General features: G+C 36.2%; 1 protein-coding gene across 7 annotated transcripts in view; it reads right to left on the reverse strand.

The window, feature by feature from the left end:
• LOC105465079 (FA complementation group L) overlaps nt 1-18,967 on the reverse strand; it is an 83,965-nt gene that overhangs the window by 3,408 nt on the left and 61,590 nt on the right. For all 7 annotated transcript variants that reach the window (XM_011713300.3, XM_011713297.3, XM_071076746.1 and 4 more), the window contains 4 exons: nt 3,013-3,163; nt 725-808; nt 299-344; nt 135-216 (listed from right to left, as the gene is read on the reverse strand). In XM_011713300.3, the coding sequence (XP_011711602.2) occupies nt 135-216; nt 299-344; nt 725-808; nt 3,013-3,163 (363 nt within the window). The remainder of the gene's footprint in view (nt 1-134; nt 217-298; nt 345-724; nt 809-3,012; nt 3,164-18,967) is intronic.

Consider the following 18,967-nt stretch of genomic DNA (forward strand, 5'->3'; position numbering starts at 1 on the left):
TGATGCAGTTCAGAAGTCTGCGTTATAATATTTTTCCAATTCCCTCCTTCTTCAGTATCATTTTTCACTAAGAGAAGCATTTAAACTTCATTATACAATACTGTCTGGAATATCAAAGCACTGATAAAACTTACAGATTTTTCCAGGATAGCACGAGCTGGAAAATCAATTTCTAAAACGTCTTTCAAGTTTTGTAGCACACTATTTTCTGGATCCCTGAAAGCATGGGGAAAAAAAATTATGCTATGAACTTTGTAAAATCACCAAAAAGTAAAAATTATATTGCCAAGGTACCTACCACAAATGTATGTTCCTGCTCAGCTTAATTCCCAGGGGTTTTACCACTTCAGATAAAAAAAAAAAAAGTTTAATAATTGCATGCTCTACTCTTGGTTTGTAAAGCCACATTTGATACAGAATGTTTCTTAACTACTTGATTAAAAAATCAAAATTATATGTATTATGTTAAAAAAATTATACAGTTCACAACGCTGAGACATTTTCATTTAAAATAACTATCATTGTTGCAGTGAGCCAAGCCGTTACACTACATACTGGGCAACAAGAGCAAAACTCTGTCTCAGACAAAAAATAAAAAAAATAAAAACTACCATTAATATACTAATATTGTCTAATAATTTAACAATGGTAGGCAAGGATTTTATGAAACGTTTTCTTAAAAAACGTTTTCTATTAAAAAACGTTTAAGTCTCAGATGTCATACCATGGTCAGCTCCAAGAAAGAAGCACTCAGGAAGCATAGTAGGATGCCTGGGGTCTACCTCTATATTTATGGAAACATTATTCCCTGGAATGAAACAAGATTAAATCTTTTAGAAGTAGAACAGCTCATCAAACAAGCCAATACAAAATAAAGGTGTTGGTCTGGCTACCTATTTCACTGTATACCCACGGAAAGATTAACCAAATGTTTTGTAGTTTTTTGTAATGGTAAATATTATAATTTAACCAAAAGAAGTAATGTTGACATGATTATCATTAAAGGGATCTTAAATTTCAGCCAATCAACAAATTGATATATTTAATGAGATTGCAATTCTGGTCAACTGTATTTAAGTTTAAATAAAAATGTTCTGTGGAGTGATAAAAGTCTTTAATATCAAAACTATCACAAGTCACATGTTTAAGAAATAATTACCTAAATTACTTTTCATGGCTTTCTTGAAAAAGTTTACATTTCATAGAACTATGGCCAAATGTAAAAAGACCAGCAATACAGTAAATGGTAAAAACAAACATTAAAGATTCAAGTTTTATAAAAATTTATAAAAGCATTTTCTGAATTATTTTGCTGCATGTGAAACTCTCCCTTATAATTTAACAAAATATTTCACTCACATTGGCAACTGTTCATTAATAACCAAAACAATAAGTAACCTAATTTCATAAGACCTAAGAAAACTGGCACTAGATTCTTTTATAAATTTTAACTGTACTGGACTACAGCATAAGTTTCAGAAATTTTACTTCTATTTTTTGAAGGTACATAGTGTAATTGCTTAAGATCAATTTGGATTTCATTTTCATGGTAAAAAATATCTTGATAAATTCTATACAGTAAAATAAGCCTTTCACTGAGGCTGACATCAACATAAATGCAATTATCGCACATCTGGCAAAAAGAGGTCATTAATGGAAAAAAATGACTAGCCATTCAATGAGAAAAATAAAAATACAAAAAGTTATAATCTCATTTGGTAACACATTATTTACTATGAACATAAATCTCTTATTAGCCCTCAACAATGTCATCTAGTAATGGCTCCAGACAGTATTTTCATTTAATATGGGCATATTAACTAATTTTTCCATTCACTGTTCAAAACTGGGTCTTAAGAAGGCAAGTCTTGCCTGGAGTTTGAGAAAAAAGAAGCTAACAGGTAAATAGGGAATGAATTAAAAATTAGGCGATTTATGCTGAATGAGAAATATATTTAATCATAACCTGATAATTATTTTAATGGGGCCACGAAAAAAATGAATAACTACATTTCTTTGAAGAAAATATTTTCATTCTTACTATCTACTTGTTCACAAATATAGCATAATTTGGTTAATTATTCCAAATTAAATATGGTTAGACTTTTTGAAACCAGGAAAGTAACAATACTATTTGTAGAATTGCTGTACAAGTATACTTTCTTCTCATAATACCATGCATGTCACATTCTACCCCCAGATAATCTATATTATACCTAGGTATAAAGTATAAAAATTGCTCACTAACTTGGATGTGATTCACATCAGAATTTCAAAATACCCTTGAACAACGTATCTATTTATCAAAAAAGAAAGAAATGGGTATCTTAAAACTAGCTATGGTATTTCATGTGAGCTTAAACATAGTTTATCTAAAATCTTGAGAGGCTGAACTCTAAAAGTGACTTTATGTTTTGCTTGCTTATAAAGAAAATACATAACCATTTTATAGTCAAGAGAATATGATAACACTGCACAGGTATGTATGATTATACCATATCTCACTCATAAATTTCATGTATTTGTAGGGAAGAAAATACATAAAACTACAAATTCTTTCCAGTGGCATAGTCTACTGCAAGTTCTTTTATCTTCCTCTGTATTTCTAACAGAAAATATTCCCAGATCTGAGCATATTAATCTTAGAAGATTCTAAGTTTCACAAATGAAGACTTCATTATTCTAACACTTTTTTTCTTGTTCTAAGTAATGTAAATTTTGAATTACCTGTTCCACGATTTCTGTGCTAATTAACAGCTAATTAAACACTACTCCTGAATGTTACCTCCATTGGATCATCACCTTTTATAATGAAACACCTCAGTACTTCTTTTCACCTAAAATATTTACATTTAAACGTGCAGCAAAAAAAAAAAAAAGTTCATATCAGAAAATTTTAATAGTTGACTTCATATAAAGAAGTCTGGGTCCAACTGTCATTGTTAGATTTATTTTCATAAGTAATACAAAATTAACACCTAAAAACAAGCCCTTATTCCTCTTTGTCCCTACCTAATGCAATTCTACGTGCTGTTGCACTCCGTGGAGGTTTTTCTGGCTCAAGTACCCAGGTCTTCTCATCGATTTCATCCATAACATCCCAGAATACCTTTAGTGATTCTATTGCTGCCAAAAACTGACTATAAATGCTTATTAAGGAGCTCTGTAAAAAAATGAAAGTTGAATAAGTTATATGGCACTCTACCAACAGCAGATAATATTTTACTTAAAATACACTCAATTTAGAAATTTTAAGCTTTGCTTCATTTTAGCTACAAAGTAGACTCCAGTAAACAGGAGTCAACTCTCCCTGCTTCACATCTCTTCCTATAGTGTTAACAGGATTATTTTTTATTGACAGTACACTATACACCTGAGAAAGAATGGCTTTTTAAAAAATCATATTTTTATTATAAAGCTTGATATATTACATGTATGGAATAGTAATGAGTACAACAAGATGTATGTACACACAACTTTAATAAATATTAATGTACACGATATAGCTAACATTGGACCTGTACAAAGTGTCTATACAATTTTAGTATGAAAATCTTAATTTCATGTTTGCTGCAGCAATCAAGTTAAATGCAGTGCTATTTGTAATTTAGTGAGATTATCTTTAAATATTATTAAAAACGTTGGAGACCTAATCAGGCAAAGAATATGAAAAGGTGTTACACAATTGTAAAGAATTAAAACAGAAGGTACAAACGATGTTTTTACACATTTAACTTTTAGCCAATCTCTAAATTCAGCATTTCATATTTTAATCCTCTCTATAGGAATTAGCTTAAATATAGTTTCACTACATTTTAAGTAATGTCAAAACTGACTTTAAAAACAATTTTTAAACAAATGAGTTTCCCATAAAACAATGTGGTATGTTTAAAGGATACAACTGCTTACTAAATACTTTTGATATAAAATCAATCAAAATAGTTTAATAAGAATTCAGGGTTTAGTTATTGTTTCAAGTAAGCAAAATGTAAAGTCACATACTACAAATGTTTTCAATCTGAAATAACAGGCCACACCAATAATTTAAGAATATGACACACCCTAAGATGAAAAGAAACTAGCCACTTCCTTAAACATGTATTTTATACCTATAATACTTAAGGAAAACCCATCTCATTTTGTCATTTCAGTCAAGGTTTACACTTGGATGAATTCATGGCTCAGTTTCACTGAGCTGGATTCAACTGTCCTAACCTTCTACACATACTAAAAAAAAGTGGGCCAGGTGCGGTGGCTCACGCCTGTAATCCCAGCACTCTGGGAGGCTGAGGCGGGCAGATCACAAGGTCAAGTGATAGTCTTAGACCATCCTTCCCAATAAGGTGAAACCTTGTTTCTACTAAAACTACAAAAATTAGCTGGGCGTGGTGGTGCACGCCTATAGTCCCAGCTACTTGGGAGACTGAAGCAGGAGAATCACCTGAACCCGGGAGGCAGAGGTTGCAGTGAGCCAAGATCGCGCCACTGCACTCCAGCCTGGTGACAGAGCTAGACCCCGTCTCAAAAAAAAAAAAAAAAAACAGTGGTGCGAAGTAGGAATTAGAGCCTAATACCTGATAACCTTTGAGGATATTGACGGTATAATGTCTGCTCTCTTCTAGTATGCTTTACTTATCTAAAAGTTAAGATGACAGAATCCAGAAATCAGAAAATTGAATTCCCAAGAAGCTAGTTTTAAAATCAGTACAATAGTGTATCTCTGTCTCTCCTTTCTCTCTCTCTCCATCTGTTTCTACATATGTACTTAAAATCCATAACTACCTATTCCTTTGTACACCCAAGAAAACGTTAACTCCCTTGCCAAAAAAAGGTTACAAAATATTTTCACAGTGGCATCCTTTATTTATTTCCAATGGCATTATCCATTTCTCTTATGCACAACTGCAAATAAAATCCTAATTGCATTTTGAACAGAAAAAGATACATTTTTATTTAAGAAAACAGCCAAAAACAAAACATCCCTGGAACTAGAAGTTACTTGGTAATTACAGAAAAAGTGAATTTTAAACCCTAAAAGTCATTATATGATTTTACTAGCTAGCCATTTGAGGTATATACATTAAACAGTATTTTTACATTCCAGATGGGGAAAAGAAAGACCAAAAATGTAACAAGTTCGACACAGAAACACTTCTCTTAGCGATTTCAATGAACTTAAGGGATAGACATCAAAACTATTATATCAGTAAGCTATGTGATTAACTAATAGTTTTTTCTCAAACTGCTTATTTTGTCCATTAAATCACTAAAAAGCCTTATTTTGAATTTTTTCCCCAAGTTGAAAAAAAATACATTATTTCTAAATATTACCAGTGGAATTAAATACTTTATATACAGCACCACAAATACCAAGGAATAATATGGCCAAAATTAAAATCAAAATTCAATAAGTATCTTGCAGGGAGATGAGTTCTCTAAAAAATATTTTTTAAAAATAAAAATAGCCGACATTCTCGGTGGCTGGCAAGATGGCCACATAGGAGCAGCTCTGACCTGCAGCTCCCAGCGAGATCAAGGCAGAAGGCAGGTGACTTCTGCATTTCCAACCAAGGTACCCAGCTCATCTCACTGGGACTGGTTAGACAGTGGGTGCAGCCCACAGAGGGCAAGCCGAAGCAGGGTGGGGCGTCGCCTCACCCGGGAAGCACAAGGGGTTGGGGAGCTCCCTCCCCTAGCCAAGGGAAGCCATGAGGGACTGTGCCATGAGGAATGGTGCACTCTGGCCCAGATATGCTTTTCCCACTGTCTTCACAACCCACAGACAAGGAGATTCCCTCCAGTGCCAACGCTACCAGGGCCCTGGGTTTCAAACACAAAACTGGGTGGTTGTTTGGGCAGACATTGAGCTAGCTACAGGAGTTTTTTTATACCCCAGTGGCGCCCGGAATACCAGCAAGACAAAACCGTTCACTCCCCTAGAAAGGGGGCTGATGCCAGGGTGCCAAGTGGTCTATCTCAGCGGATCCCATCCCACGAAGCCCAGCAAGCTAAATTCCACTGGCTTGAAATTCTTGCTGCCAGCACAGCAGTCTGAAGTAGACCTGGGACACTCAAGCTTGGTGGGGGAAGGGGCATCCACCATTACTGAGGCTTGAGTACGTGGTTGACCCCTCACAGTGTAAACAATACCACCAGGAAGTTTGAGCTGGGCAGAGCTCACTGCAGCTCAGCAAAGCCTCTATAGCCAGACTGCCTCACCAGATTCCTCCTCTCTGGGCAGGGCACCTCTGAAAGAACGGCAGCAGCCAAGTCAGGGGCTTATACATAAAACTCCCATCTCCCTGGGACAGAGCACTTGAGGAAAGGGGTGGCTGTGGGCACAGCTTCAGCAGACTTAAATGTTTCTGCCTGCTGGCTCTGAAAAGAACAGCAGATCTCCCAGCACAGCACTCGAGCTCTGCTAAGGGACAGACTGCCTCCTCAAGCAGGGGTCAAAAGACACCTCATACAGGAGAGCTTCAGCTGGCATCTGGAGGGTGCCCCTCTGGGACGAAGCTTCCAGAGGAAGGAACAAGCAACAATCTTTGCTGTCCTGCAGTCTCCGCTGGTGATACCCAGGCAAATGGGGTCTGGAGTGAACCTCCAGCAAACTCCAGCAGACCTGCAGCAGAGGGGTCCATTAGAAAGAAAACTAACAAACAGAAAGCAACAGCATCAACAACAACAAAAAGAACATCCACACCAAAACCCCATATGAAGGTAACCAACATGAAAGACCAAAGGTAGATAAATCCACGAAGATGAGGAAAAACCGCGCAAAAAGGCTGAAAATTCCAAAAACCAGAATGCCTCTTCTCCTCCAACGGATCACAACTCCTTGCCAGCAAGGGAACAAAACTGAACAGAGAATGAATTTGACGAATTGACAGAAGTAGGCTTCAGAAGGTGGGTAATAACAAACTCCTCTGAGCTAAAGGAGCATGTTCTAACCCAAAGCAAGGAAGCTAAGAACCTTGAACAAATAGACTGATAACAAGTTCTGAAATTGAGGCAGTATTTAATAGCCTCAAATAGCCTTGAAAAAAGGTTAGTGGAATTGCTAACTAAAATAACCAGGTTAGAGAAGAACATAAATGACCTGACGGAGCTGAAAAACACAGCACGAGAACTTTGTGAAGCATACACAAGTATCAACTGCCAAATCAATCAAGCAGAAGAAAGGATATCAGAGACTGAAGATCAACTTAATGAAGTAAAGTGTGAAGACAAGATTAGAGAAAAAAGAATAAAAGGAAATGAACAAACCCTCCAAGAAATATGGGACTATATGAAAAGACCAAACCTATATTTGATTGGTGTGCCTGAAAGTGATGGGGAGAGTGGAACCAAGTTGGAAAACACTCTTCAGGATGTTATCCAGGAAAGCTTCCCCAACCTAGCAAGGCAAGCCAACATTCCAATTCAGGAAATACAGAGAACACCACAAAGATACTCCTCGAGAAGAGCAACCACAAGACACATAATGGTCAGATTCATCAAGGTTGAAATGAAGGAAAAAATGTTAAGGGCAGCCAGAGAGAAAGGTTGGGTTACCCACAAAAGGGAAGCCCATCAGACTAATAGCTGATCTCTCTGCAGAAACCCTACAAGTCAGAAGAGAGTGGGGGCCAATATTCAACATTCTTAAAGAAGAGAATTTTCAACCCAGAATTTCATATCCAGCCAAACTAAGCTTCATGAGCGAAGGAGAAATAAAATCCTTTACAAACAAGCAAATCCTGAGAGATTTTGTCACCACCAGGCCTGCCTTACAAGAGCTCCTGAAGGATGTGCTAAATATGGAAAGGAAAAACCAGTACCAGCCACTGCAAAAACATACAAAAATATAAAGATCATCGACACTATGAAGATACTGCATCAATTAACGGACAAAATAACGAGCTAGCATTATAATGACAAGATCAAATTCACACGTAACAATATTAACCTTAAATGTAAACCAGCTAAATACCCCAATTAAAAGACACAGACTGGCAAAATGGATAAACAGTGAAGACCCACTGCTGTGCTGTATTCAGGAGATCCATCTCACGTGCAAAGACACACACAGACTCAAAATAAAGGGATGGAGGAATATTTACCAAGCAAATAAAAAGAAAAAAAAAACAGGGTTTGCAATACTAGTATCTGATAAAACACACTTTAAACCAACAAAGATCAAAAGAGACTAAGAAGGGCATTACATAATGGTAAAGTGATCAACGCAACAAGAAGAGCTAACTATCCTAAATGTATATGCACTCAATACAGGAGCACCCAGATTCATAAAGTTCTTAGAGACCTACAAAGAGACTTAGACTCACACACAATAATAGTGGGAGACTTTAACACCCCCACTGTCAATATTAGACAGATCAACGAGACAAAAAAGTAAAAAGGATATTCAGGACTTGAACTCAACTCTGGACCAAGCAGATCTAATAGACATCTACACAACTCTCCACCCGAATCAACAAAACATACATTCTTCTCAGCACCAAATCGCACTTATTTTAAAACTGACCACAAAATTGGAAGTAAAACACTCTTCAGCAAATGCAAAAGAATGGAAATCATAACAGTCTCTCAGACCACAGTGTAATCAAATTAGAACTCAGGATTAAGAAACTCACTCAAAACCGCACAACTACATAGAAACTGAACAACCTTTTCCTGAATGACTACTGGGTAAATAACAAAATTAAGGCAGAAATAAGTAAGTTCTTCGAAACCAATGAGAACAAAGACACAACGTACCAGAGTCTCTGGGACACAGCCAAAGCAGTGTTTAGAGAGAAATTTATAACAAAATGTCCACAGGAGAAAGCAGAAAAGATCTAAAATTGACACCCTAACATCACAATTAAAAGAACCAGAGAAGCAAGAACAAACAAATTCAAAAGCTACCAAAAGACAAGAAATAACTAAGATCAGAGCAGAACCGAAGGAGATTGAGACACAAAAAGCCCTTCAAAAAAATCAATGAATCCAGGAGCTGGTTTTTTGAAAAGATTAACAAAATAGACCGCTAGCCAGACTAATAAAGAAGAGAGAAGAATCAAATAGATACAATTAAAAGAAATGATAAAGGGGATACCACCACTGATCCCAGAGAAATACAAACCTCCATCACAGAATACTATAAACACCTCTACACAAATAAACTAGAAAATCTAGAAGAAATGGAAAAATTCCTGGACACGTACACCCTCCCAAGACTGAATCAGGAAGAAGTCAAATCCCTGAATTGATCGATAACAAGTTCTGAAATTGAGGCAGTATTTAATAGCCTACCAACCAAAAAAAGCCCAGGACCAGAGAGATTCCCAGTCAAATTCTACCAGAGGTACAAAGAGGAGCTGGTACCTTTCCTTCTGAAACTATTTCAAACAGAAAAAGGACTCCTCCCTTACTCATTTTATGAGGCCTGCATCACCCTGACACCAAAACCTGGCAGAGGAACAACAAAAAAAGAAAATTTCAAGCCAACATCCCTGAACATCAACAATGCGAAAGACCTCAATAAAATACTGGCAAACCTAATCTAGCAGCACATCAAAAAGCTTATCTACCATGATCAAGCTGGCTTCATCCCTGGGATTCAAGGCTGGTTCAACATAAGCACATCAATAAATGTAACCCATCACATAAACAGAACCAAAGACAAAAACCACATGATTATCTCAATAGATGCAGAAAGGCCTTCGATAAAATTCAACAACCCTTCATGCTAAAAACTCTCAATAAATTAGGTATTAATGGAACATATCTCAAAGTAGTAACAGCTATTTATGACAAACCCACAGCCAATATCATACTGAATGGGCAAAAGCTGGAAGCATTCCCTTTGAAAACCAGCACAAGACAAGCATGCTCTCTCTCACCACTCCTATTCAACACAGTATTGGAAGTTCTAGCCAAGGCCATCAGGCAAGAGAAATAAATAAAAGGTATTCAAATAAGAAGAGAGGAAGTCAAATTGTCTCTGCAGATGACATGACTGTATATTTAGAAAACACCATCGTCTCAGCCCAAAATCTCCTTAAGGTGATAAGCAACTTCAGCGAGGTCTTAGGATACAAAATCAGTGTGCAAAAATCACAAGCATTCTTATACACATTAACAGAGAGCCAAATCATGAGTGAACTCCCATTCACAATTTCTACATAGAGAATAAAATACCTAGGAATACAACTTACAAGGCATGTGAAGGGCCTCTTCAAGGCGAACTACAAACCACTGCTCAAGGAAATAAGAGAGGATACAAACAAATGGAAAAACATTCCATACTCATGGATAGGAAGAATCAATATTGTGAAAATGGCCACACTGCCCAAAGTAATTTATAGATTCAATGGTATCCCTATCAATCTACCACTGGCTTTCTTCACAGAATTAGAAAAAATCTACTTTACATTTCATATGGAACCAATAAAGAGCCCATATAGCCAAGACAATCCTAAGCAAAAAGAACAAAGCTGGAGGCATCATGCTACCTGACTTCAAACTATACTACAAGGCTACAGTAACCAAAACAGCATGGTACTGGTACCAAAACAGATATATAGACCAATGGAACAGAACAGAGGCCCCAGAAGTAATGCCACACATTTACAACCATCTGATCTCTGACAAACCTGACAAAACCAAGCAATGGAGAAAGGATTCCTGTTTATTAAACGGTGTTGGCAAAACTGGCTAGCCATATGCAGAAAACTGAAACTGGACCCCTTCTTTACACCTTATGCAAAAATTAACTCAAGCTGGATTGAAGACTTAAACGTAAGACCTAAAATCATAAAAATCCTAGAAGAAAACCTAGGCAATACATTGGCATGGGCAAAGACTTTATGACTAAAACACCAAAAGCAATGGCAACAAAAATTGACAAATGGGATCTAATTAAACAGCTTCTGCACAGCAAAAGAAACTATTAGAGTGAACAGGTAATCTACATAATAGGAGAATATTTCTGCAATCTATCCATCTGACAAAGGGCTAATATCCAGAATCTACAAGCAACTTAAACAAATTTACAAGAAAAAAACAACTCCATCTAAAAGTGGGTGAAGGATATGAACAGACACTTCTCAAAAGTGTCCAACAAACATATGAAAAAAAAGCTCATCATCACTGGTCATTGGAAAAATGCAAATCAAAACCACAATGAGATACCATCACATGCCAGTTAGAATGGTGATTATTAAAAAGTCAGGAAACAACAGATGCTGAAGAGGATGAGGATGTGGAGAAACAGGAACGCTTTTACACTGTTGGTGGAAGTGTAAATTAGTTCAACCATTGTGGAAGACAGTGTGGCTATTCCTCAAGGATCTACAACCAGAAATACCGTTTGATCCAGCAATCTCATCATAGGGTATGTACCCAAAGGATTATAAATGATGTTACTATAAAGACATGCACATACATGTTCATTCCAGCACTATTCACAATAGCAAAGACTTGAAAACAACCCAAATGCCCATCAGTGATAGACTGGAAAAGAAAATGTGGCACATATACCCCACGGAATACTATGCAGCCATAAAAAAGGATGAGTTCAAGTCCTTTGCAGGGACACGGATGAAGCTAGAAACCATCATTCTCAGCAAACACACACAGGAACAGAAAACCAAACACTGCATGTTCTTACTCATAAGTTGGAGTTGAACAATGAGAACACATGGACACAGGGAGGGAAACATCACACACCGGGGCCTGTCGGGGCGTGGGGGACTAGGGGAGGGATAGTATTAGGAGAAATACCTAATGTAGATGACGGGTTGATGGATGCAGCAAACCACCATGGCACGTGTATACCTATGTAACAAACGTGCACATTCCCCACATGTATCCCAGAACTTAAAGTATAATTTAAAAATAAAATAAAATACAATAAAAATAGCCATCTTCTCATTTTTTAACATAAGCAGTCTCACATCTCACCAGAGCTACTGTGCCATTGTTTAAAGGGTTTTTTTTTTTTTTGCCCATTTGTAATGTGCAAAGTAATCAAAAATGATATTGAAACTTTTCAGAAAAAAAAGTGAGAGTACTAATATTAATGAGATAACATTAAAATAGTAAATGTTAATAAGGATGCAAAGCAACTGAACTCTCATATACTGTCAGTGGGCAGGTAAATGGCACAACTGTTTTGAAAAGATTTGGCAATTTCTTTAAGAATTAAATATATTCCTACCTTATAACCTGGCAATTCCACTCCAAAAAAAGTGAAAAGATATATCCATAAAAATACCATTACCAGAATGCTCATAGCAGCTACATTCATAAGCACCAAAAACTGGTAACAGTCCAGATGTTTGTCAAACAGGCGAAAGGATAAACAAACCTCAGTATATTCATGCAATGGACTACTACTCAGGAATAAAAAGGAATGAACTATTGATCCATGTCACAACATGGATAAATTTCAGAAATTTGATGGGTAAAATAAGCCTATGTAGGAAAGAGTACATACTGTATGCCTCTGTTTATAATATCTGGAATAGGTATAACTAAACTTAGGTGGAAAACAATCAACATAATGGGGATTTACTAGGACGAGACAAAACCCTGTGATGATAATGTTCTGCATCTTGACTGTGGATTGATTGCACTGGTGTATCCATTTACTGGAACTTACGGAACACTTAAGATTTATGCACTTTACTGTTTCCAAATTTTACAAAGAACTGAACTCTAGTTAAATGTATGCATGCTGATGACATATTTTAAAGAAAGTATTCAGATACCTGCAAGTTACTTTAGATAGAACTAAAAATGGCTGGATTTATGGGTGGAAGAAAGGATGAATAAATGGAAAAACATATGATAAACGAAATATAAGAACGATTAACTATAAAATTTAGATGGTGGATATATGGGTATTCACCATAAACTTTTTCAATGTTTCTTGTACGTCAGAAAATTTGTAATAAAACATTGGAGGGGGGAATGAATCTCAAAAATATTAAATAAATGACATAAATTATGTGTGTTATTTGTTATAACTGAGAAGGTTGACCCAAATTATTATTTCTGGATTAGGATATAGACTAATTTGCTTCATTTTAAAAAATATTTAATAACTGGCCTTTAAAAATTAATCTTCAAATCTATACATTTAAATAATATATTTAAAACCCTCTCTAAAACACACAATGTCTTCTCAGAAAAAAGCTCACTGTATAAGACAGATTATAATCTTTGAAATGTCTATGATAAGCATTCTGAACCACAGAATCTTAAATAGGTTAAAAAAAATACATCTTACCTTCTAAGTAAAATTTAGCATTTCCTTCAACTATGGATATAGATAAGAAACCACAGAAATATTACCAGTAACCGTAACTTTCTCCACAATAAAAATCATACTGGAATCACCTAAGGAACTTAAATATTAGTATAAAAATTCTATTCTACCCATTCCTTTTTAATTGATGTTAGCTCAATACAGCCTTTATATTGGGACTTTAAAAAGTTTCTCAAGTGATTCTAATGTGCAGATAAGGTTAGAAACCACTAGTGAAAGAATGAAGAATAGCCATGCTTGTTTCAGTCCAACTATTACCAGAGTCATACTTCCATACAATTCACAAAAAGAAAGGCATCCTTAAGAACATTTTCATCATAACTTTGACTTTTGTTGTTAAGGTTTAAAATAACATTCTATTTTATTCCTGTGATAAATTCTGGAATTTTTGAGGGGTATACAATAAATTTGTAAGAAATAAAACCCATTTTATACAGCTACCCTATGGAAGAAACAGTTTTATCTTCAACTTAAAATAGTCAATTTGTAACCATATTTAACAAACCATAGGGGTCAAGCATTGAAGAATGCAAGTCCTCACTTACATCACATCAGGTTATACAAAATTAAGTAAATAAATACTACATAAATGAATGATATCCTAATACAACCCAATCCAGCAAATCTGAATAATGTGTCTACTGAGTGTTACAATCAACACTAGATACTGGTGATACTAAGAAAACAGAAAATGCAATAGAGTATGCTGATTAAGATCACAAACTATAGCCAAGTAAGTCTCATTCCTAGCTCTACCACTTAACATTAGTTGCATCTTTTCAGCAAGTTACTTACCTCCCTTAGCATTTGTAATATGGAAATAGTGTTAATCCTCACAAGATCTGAGTGAGATAATGTAGATAAAATGCTAACTTCTTAGAGTAAATGTTTAAAAATTGGGAGCTATTATTATAAGACATATTATAGTACTCGTCCTAGAGAAGTTCACAGCCTAATAATAGCAAAATATCTGTACCATATCAAAGGATTAATACCCTTTATATAAGGTTACTAAAAAATATTTTTAAAAAAAAGAATAGAAAAAATGAATGAAGACATAATTTCCTAAAAAGTACATACATGATCAAATAAAAATATCCAAACTCTTAAGTTTAGATATTATTTCACAAATTGCAGAGCTTCAGAGTTAGAGGATATTGAAAAAAAATTAAGTATATGGGTGTAGGTCTGAATTCTCCAAAGTAGCTTTTCCTTCATTAACCAAGATAGCTTAATCCCATGGTTTGGCTCCTCTCTTACAGCACTCCCCTTATTAGTTACTGCTTTTATTACCAAACCTCAGTGAAGAGGTCAGCATTTTGTAGGTCCTATGGAATCTTTATCCATGCTCTTAATCCATTCCAGAATAATCAAGAGTGGTTTTGTTCTCACTCTGCTTCAGTGATTTTAATCTAATCTTTTACTGGTCCCCAGTTAGTGTGGTTACATTTTTAAAATCCTCTTTTATGACAATGACAATTTTTTATTCTCTTCTTTGTACCTTTCCATATTTCCTATAACATTTTTATAATCCTAGAAAAGCACACAAAGAAATAAAAACAAGTGATCTGTTATCCATCCTTTCATTTCCTGATACTCACAGTATAGCAGAAAGTACATTAAAGTTGATTCAGTGAAATTAACGTTTTAGCCATGTACGGGACTATGTTGGCTTCTCCAATATAAAGTTAAAAGTACCCAGTTTGCAAGGAAATCACAGCTCCCATATTGATGGTAACAAGGTATTTGATCTTAAGCAAGACATACTCAGCCTCTCTAAGCTTTAACATTGTACTTATAATTGTGGATGGTACAGTAGACAACTTCTAAGGTAACTTCTAAGGTGACTTCCAGGCATAAAAGTCAAGAATTCTAAATATAACTGCTTGAAAATCCATGAAATAGGTACTGCTTTCCCCTTAAAAGTACCGAGATTCCCTTTCAAGATGCCATTACAATGTAATCTCATTTATTACCAATTATTGTTTAAAAAGGGATTTTAATAAATATGAATATATCCATTAAATACAAATGTCTATTTATATGATTTAATATACAATAACAATTTACTTTGATCAAAATAATTTTCACATCAGAATCAAAAATCTTTTATATGAGAATCAAAATATTTGGATTACATTATACTTTATATCACCATGTATTTAAAGGAGAAGTAAAAAATGCATTATAAATCTACCATTATTGCCTAAAATATAGGAGAAAAACTGCAACAGTCAAAAAACTCTTGAGTTTTGGAATAGGTTTTGAACCATAAATTCTTAACAGGAATAGCAAAACAACTGTATAGCTTAAACACAGTGAAGATCCAAAAATTACACCCAGAACTTCAGATCTGCTAATCAAAGGAAAATGCCATCTGTTTTGTGCATGCATACAATAATAAGAATAAGGAAATGAAGAATAAAAATATAAGAGAAAAAATTAAAGACAACAGAAATTAGCAACAGAAAACAATCCTTAAACATACATACGTAAGCTGCATGCCCCAAAAGCAGTAACTGTCTTACAGAGAAGAAAAGTATCCTAGAAATCAAGATAATGCAGAAGCCTCTCAGCTAAGCCTTATCATGGTATGAGAAGGAAAAGAACACAATTCTCAGCACCATCTTGTCCTTAAAAAGTCCCCCAAAAGGGGAGGAAACACCGTGAGAAAGTTAGGAAACATAAAACAAGGTGAGAATAAATAACAGCCAAGTACATTCTACTTCACCTTCCACAAAAGGTCTGCAGCAAAGGTCCATGCTGAAGGCACACCAACCCACCACAGACTTTAAAAAAATCTATTTGTTGGTCTACCTTAACGTGGGGTAGGACTGTAGGAGAAAAAAGAGGCACAGGCCAAAAGAGAAACTAGAAAACTACCTCTATAATACTATATGCAGAAGGAGCACAGAAGCTAAGTTTAACGGGGAAATATTTCCTGATATGGAGTCTAATCTTCCTATGGTGAAAAACCAAAGGTCAGAAGAATAAAAAAAAGAATTAATCTTAAGGAAAAAATAGACATCTCCACATGATTTGAAAAGAGCAGGCATAAAGATATTAAGAGATCAATCCAATACAAGTTCTCCTAAGGCACTTAATGAAATTCTCTGTACCTAAATCAGAATTACCTGAACTGTTCCGTATAAGGGCTCGTCCGTGAAAAGATCTGTATTTGGGATCTCTGTGTTAATGCACCTGAAAGTTTCCGAACACACATACTGAAAAGATTTCTGAACAAACCACCCAACCAGCGTATCTGACATTTAAACCTTGAGATCATGAACCATTAGAAAGTTACTCCATTCAAAGGTCACCAAATCATGACCTTACAAAAAAACTGAACGGCTTATTCTACTTCCTGAATAGTCTTATAACACTGAAGCACCATCACTTGCTTTCGGCAATTCTTGCCAATTTTAATACTGGAAGTTATAAATGAGTCAAAGACCCCGATAATTAAGCAGGGTAAGGACAGGGTTGGTTATTCTTGCTCATGTTTAATAAATGAAATAAACCACGCAAAAACTGGGTATCATTATTCTAAAGTCTTAAAATGTATCTCATTTTAAAACTATTGCTTAAGAAGCACAAGTCAATGAATAAGGAGATAAACAAAAAATTTTATTAGTTCCATGACTACGGAATGTAATTTTAGTCAAGGAATCAGTAGTTTGGCTTGTACAGTGTTATTTTTTACTGCCGAATTACTTGTACGCTTAGGTCTAAACACTTTAAAAAACGTATTAGTACCTATCACTGAAATATTGAGAAACACTTTTCTTACATTCTACAAACTAGGTACAAGTGCAGCTAAGAAGTCAGTGCCTATTACCCACTGTTAGTTATATAGAAGTCACAGAAAATTTTTCAAATAGTGACAAGTCAAAGGAAGCCGACAGCAACTGTGAAGATTACAATTTTCTAGAGGCAAGGAAATAATTTGAGAGAAGCCTAGTGCAGCCTTTGATTTATAAATTGATTTTAAAGAAGGCCTGCCAAGTTATACTGCTTAGGAGGTCATATATAATTGCATAGGTTTTGTTCAATCTTGAAAAATGCGTCACATAATCAAAAAGCAAACATCAGAATTTTCTTTAAGAAGGTAAATTTCTGGGCCATAAGTATGCTTGGTATATTTGGACCTTGTCCTACATATCTTCATCTGTAGCATATAACAATGACAATTGGCCCAACCTTGAAATTTCTCCAGAAAGCAAAGCCAGAGACAAGGACATGTATGGGGAAAATTTATTGGAAGTGAACTCAGGGAATGAAGAGTGGGAACTGGAAAGAGTGAAACACAGTAGGGAATGCAAAATAAGGATGTGCTTTCAAGCTGGTTATTGTAGTCGATGGTAGCTCTGTAAGAAGCTGTAGAGAAAGTTCCTCAGAATTACTGTCCAAGAACCAGAATGCAAGAGCATTTTTTTCTGGCTTCCACACCATTGGCGGAATTGCCCTAATAGGGATTCAGTGTCTCACACTTACAGGTGTGGATATGTATGTATGCCTAGTGGCTCCCACAAGCATCCTTGGTCTTAGCATTAGAAAATCCCTGGGTCTTAGCATTAGAAAATCCCTGGGGCAAAAAGAAGTGAAGTGGAAGAACTGCGTGAACTGTTTCATCAACATACACCACCATGAAGCTGACTAAAGCAATGTGGTTGAGTAAGAAATGTTGCAAAAATCAAAACCACAACGAGACACCATCTCACACCAGTTAGAATGGCAATCATTAAAGAGTCAGGAAACAACAAGTGCTGGAGAGGACATGGAGAAACAGGAACACTTTTACACTGTTGGTGGGAGTGTAAACTAGTTCAGCCATTGTGGAAGACAGTGTGGTAATTCCTCAAGGATCTAGAACTAGAAATACCATTTGACCCAGCCATGCCATTACTGGGTATATACTCAAAGGATTATAATAAATTATGCTACTATAAAGACACATACATATGTATGTTTATTGCTGTACTATTCACAATAGCAAAGACTTGCAACCAACCTAAATGTCCATCAGTGATAGACTGGATTAAGAAAATGTGGCACATATACACCATGGATTACTATGCAGCCATAAAAAAAGGATTAGTTGCGGAGCAAGATGGCCGAATAGGAACAGCTCCAGTCTCCAACTCCCAGCGCGAGCGACACAGAAGACCGGTGATTTCTGCATTTTCAACTGAGGTACTGGGTTCATCTCACTGGGGAGTGCCGGACGATCGGTGCTGGTCAGCTGCTGCAGCCCGACCAGCGAGAGCTGAAGCAGGGCGAGGCATTGCCTCACCTGGGAAGCACAAGGGGGAAGGGAATCCCTTTTCCTAGCCAGGGGAACTGAGACACACAACACCTGGAAAATCGGGTAACTCCCACCCCAATACTGCGCTTTAAGCAAACAGGCACACCAGGAGATCATATCCCACACCTGGCCGGGAGGGTCCCACGCCCACGGAGCCTCCCTCACTGCTAGCACAGCAGTCTGTGATCTACCGGCAAAGCAGCAGCGAGGCTGGGGGAGGGGCGCCCGCCATTGCTGAGGCTTAAGTAGGTAAACAAAGCCACTGGGAAGCTCGAACTGGGTGGAGCTCACAGCAGCTCAAGGAAACCTGCCTGTGTCTGTAGACTCCACCTCTGGGGACAGGGCAC

This window comes from Macaca nemestrina, chromosome 13, assembly GCF_043159975.1.
Source record: "Macaca nemestrina isolate mMacNem1 chromosome 13, mMacNem.hap1, whole genome shotgun sequence".
NCBI classification, from domain to species: domain Eukaryota; kingdom Metazoa; phylum Chordata; class Mammalia; order Primates; family Cercopithecidae; genus Macaca; species Macaca nemestrina.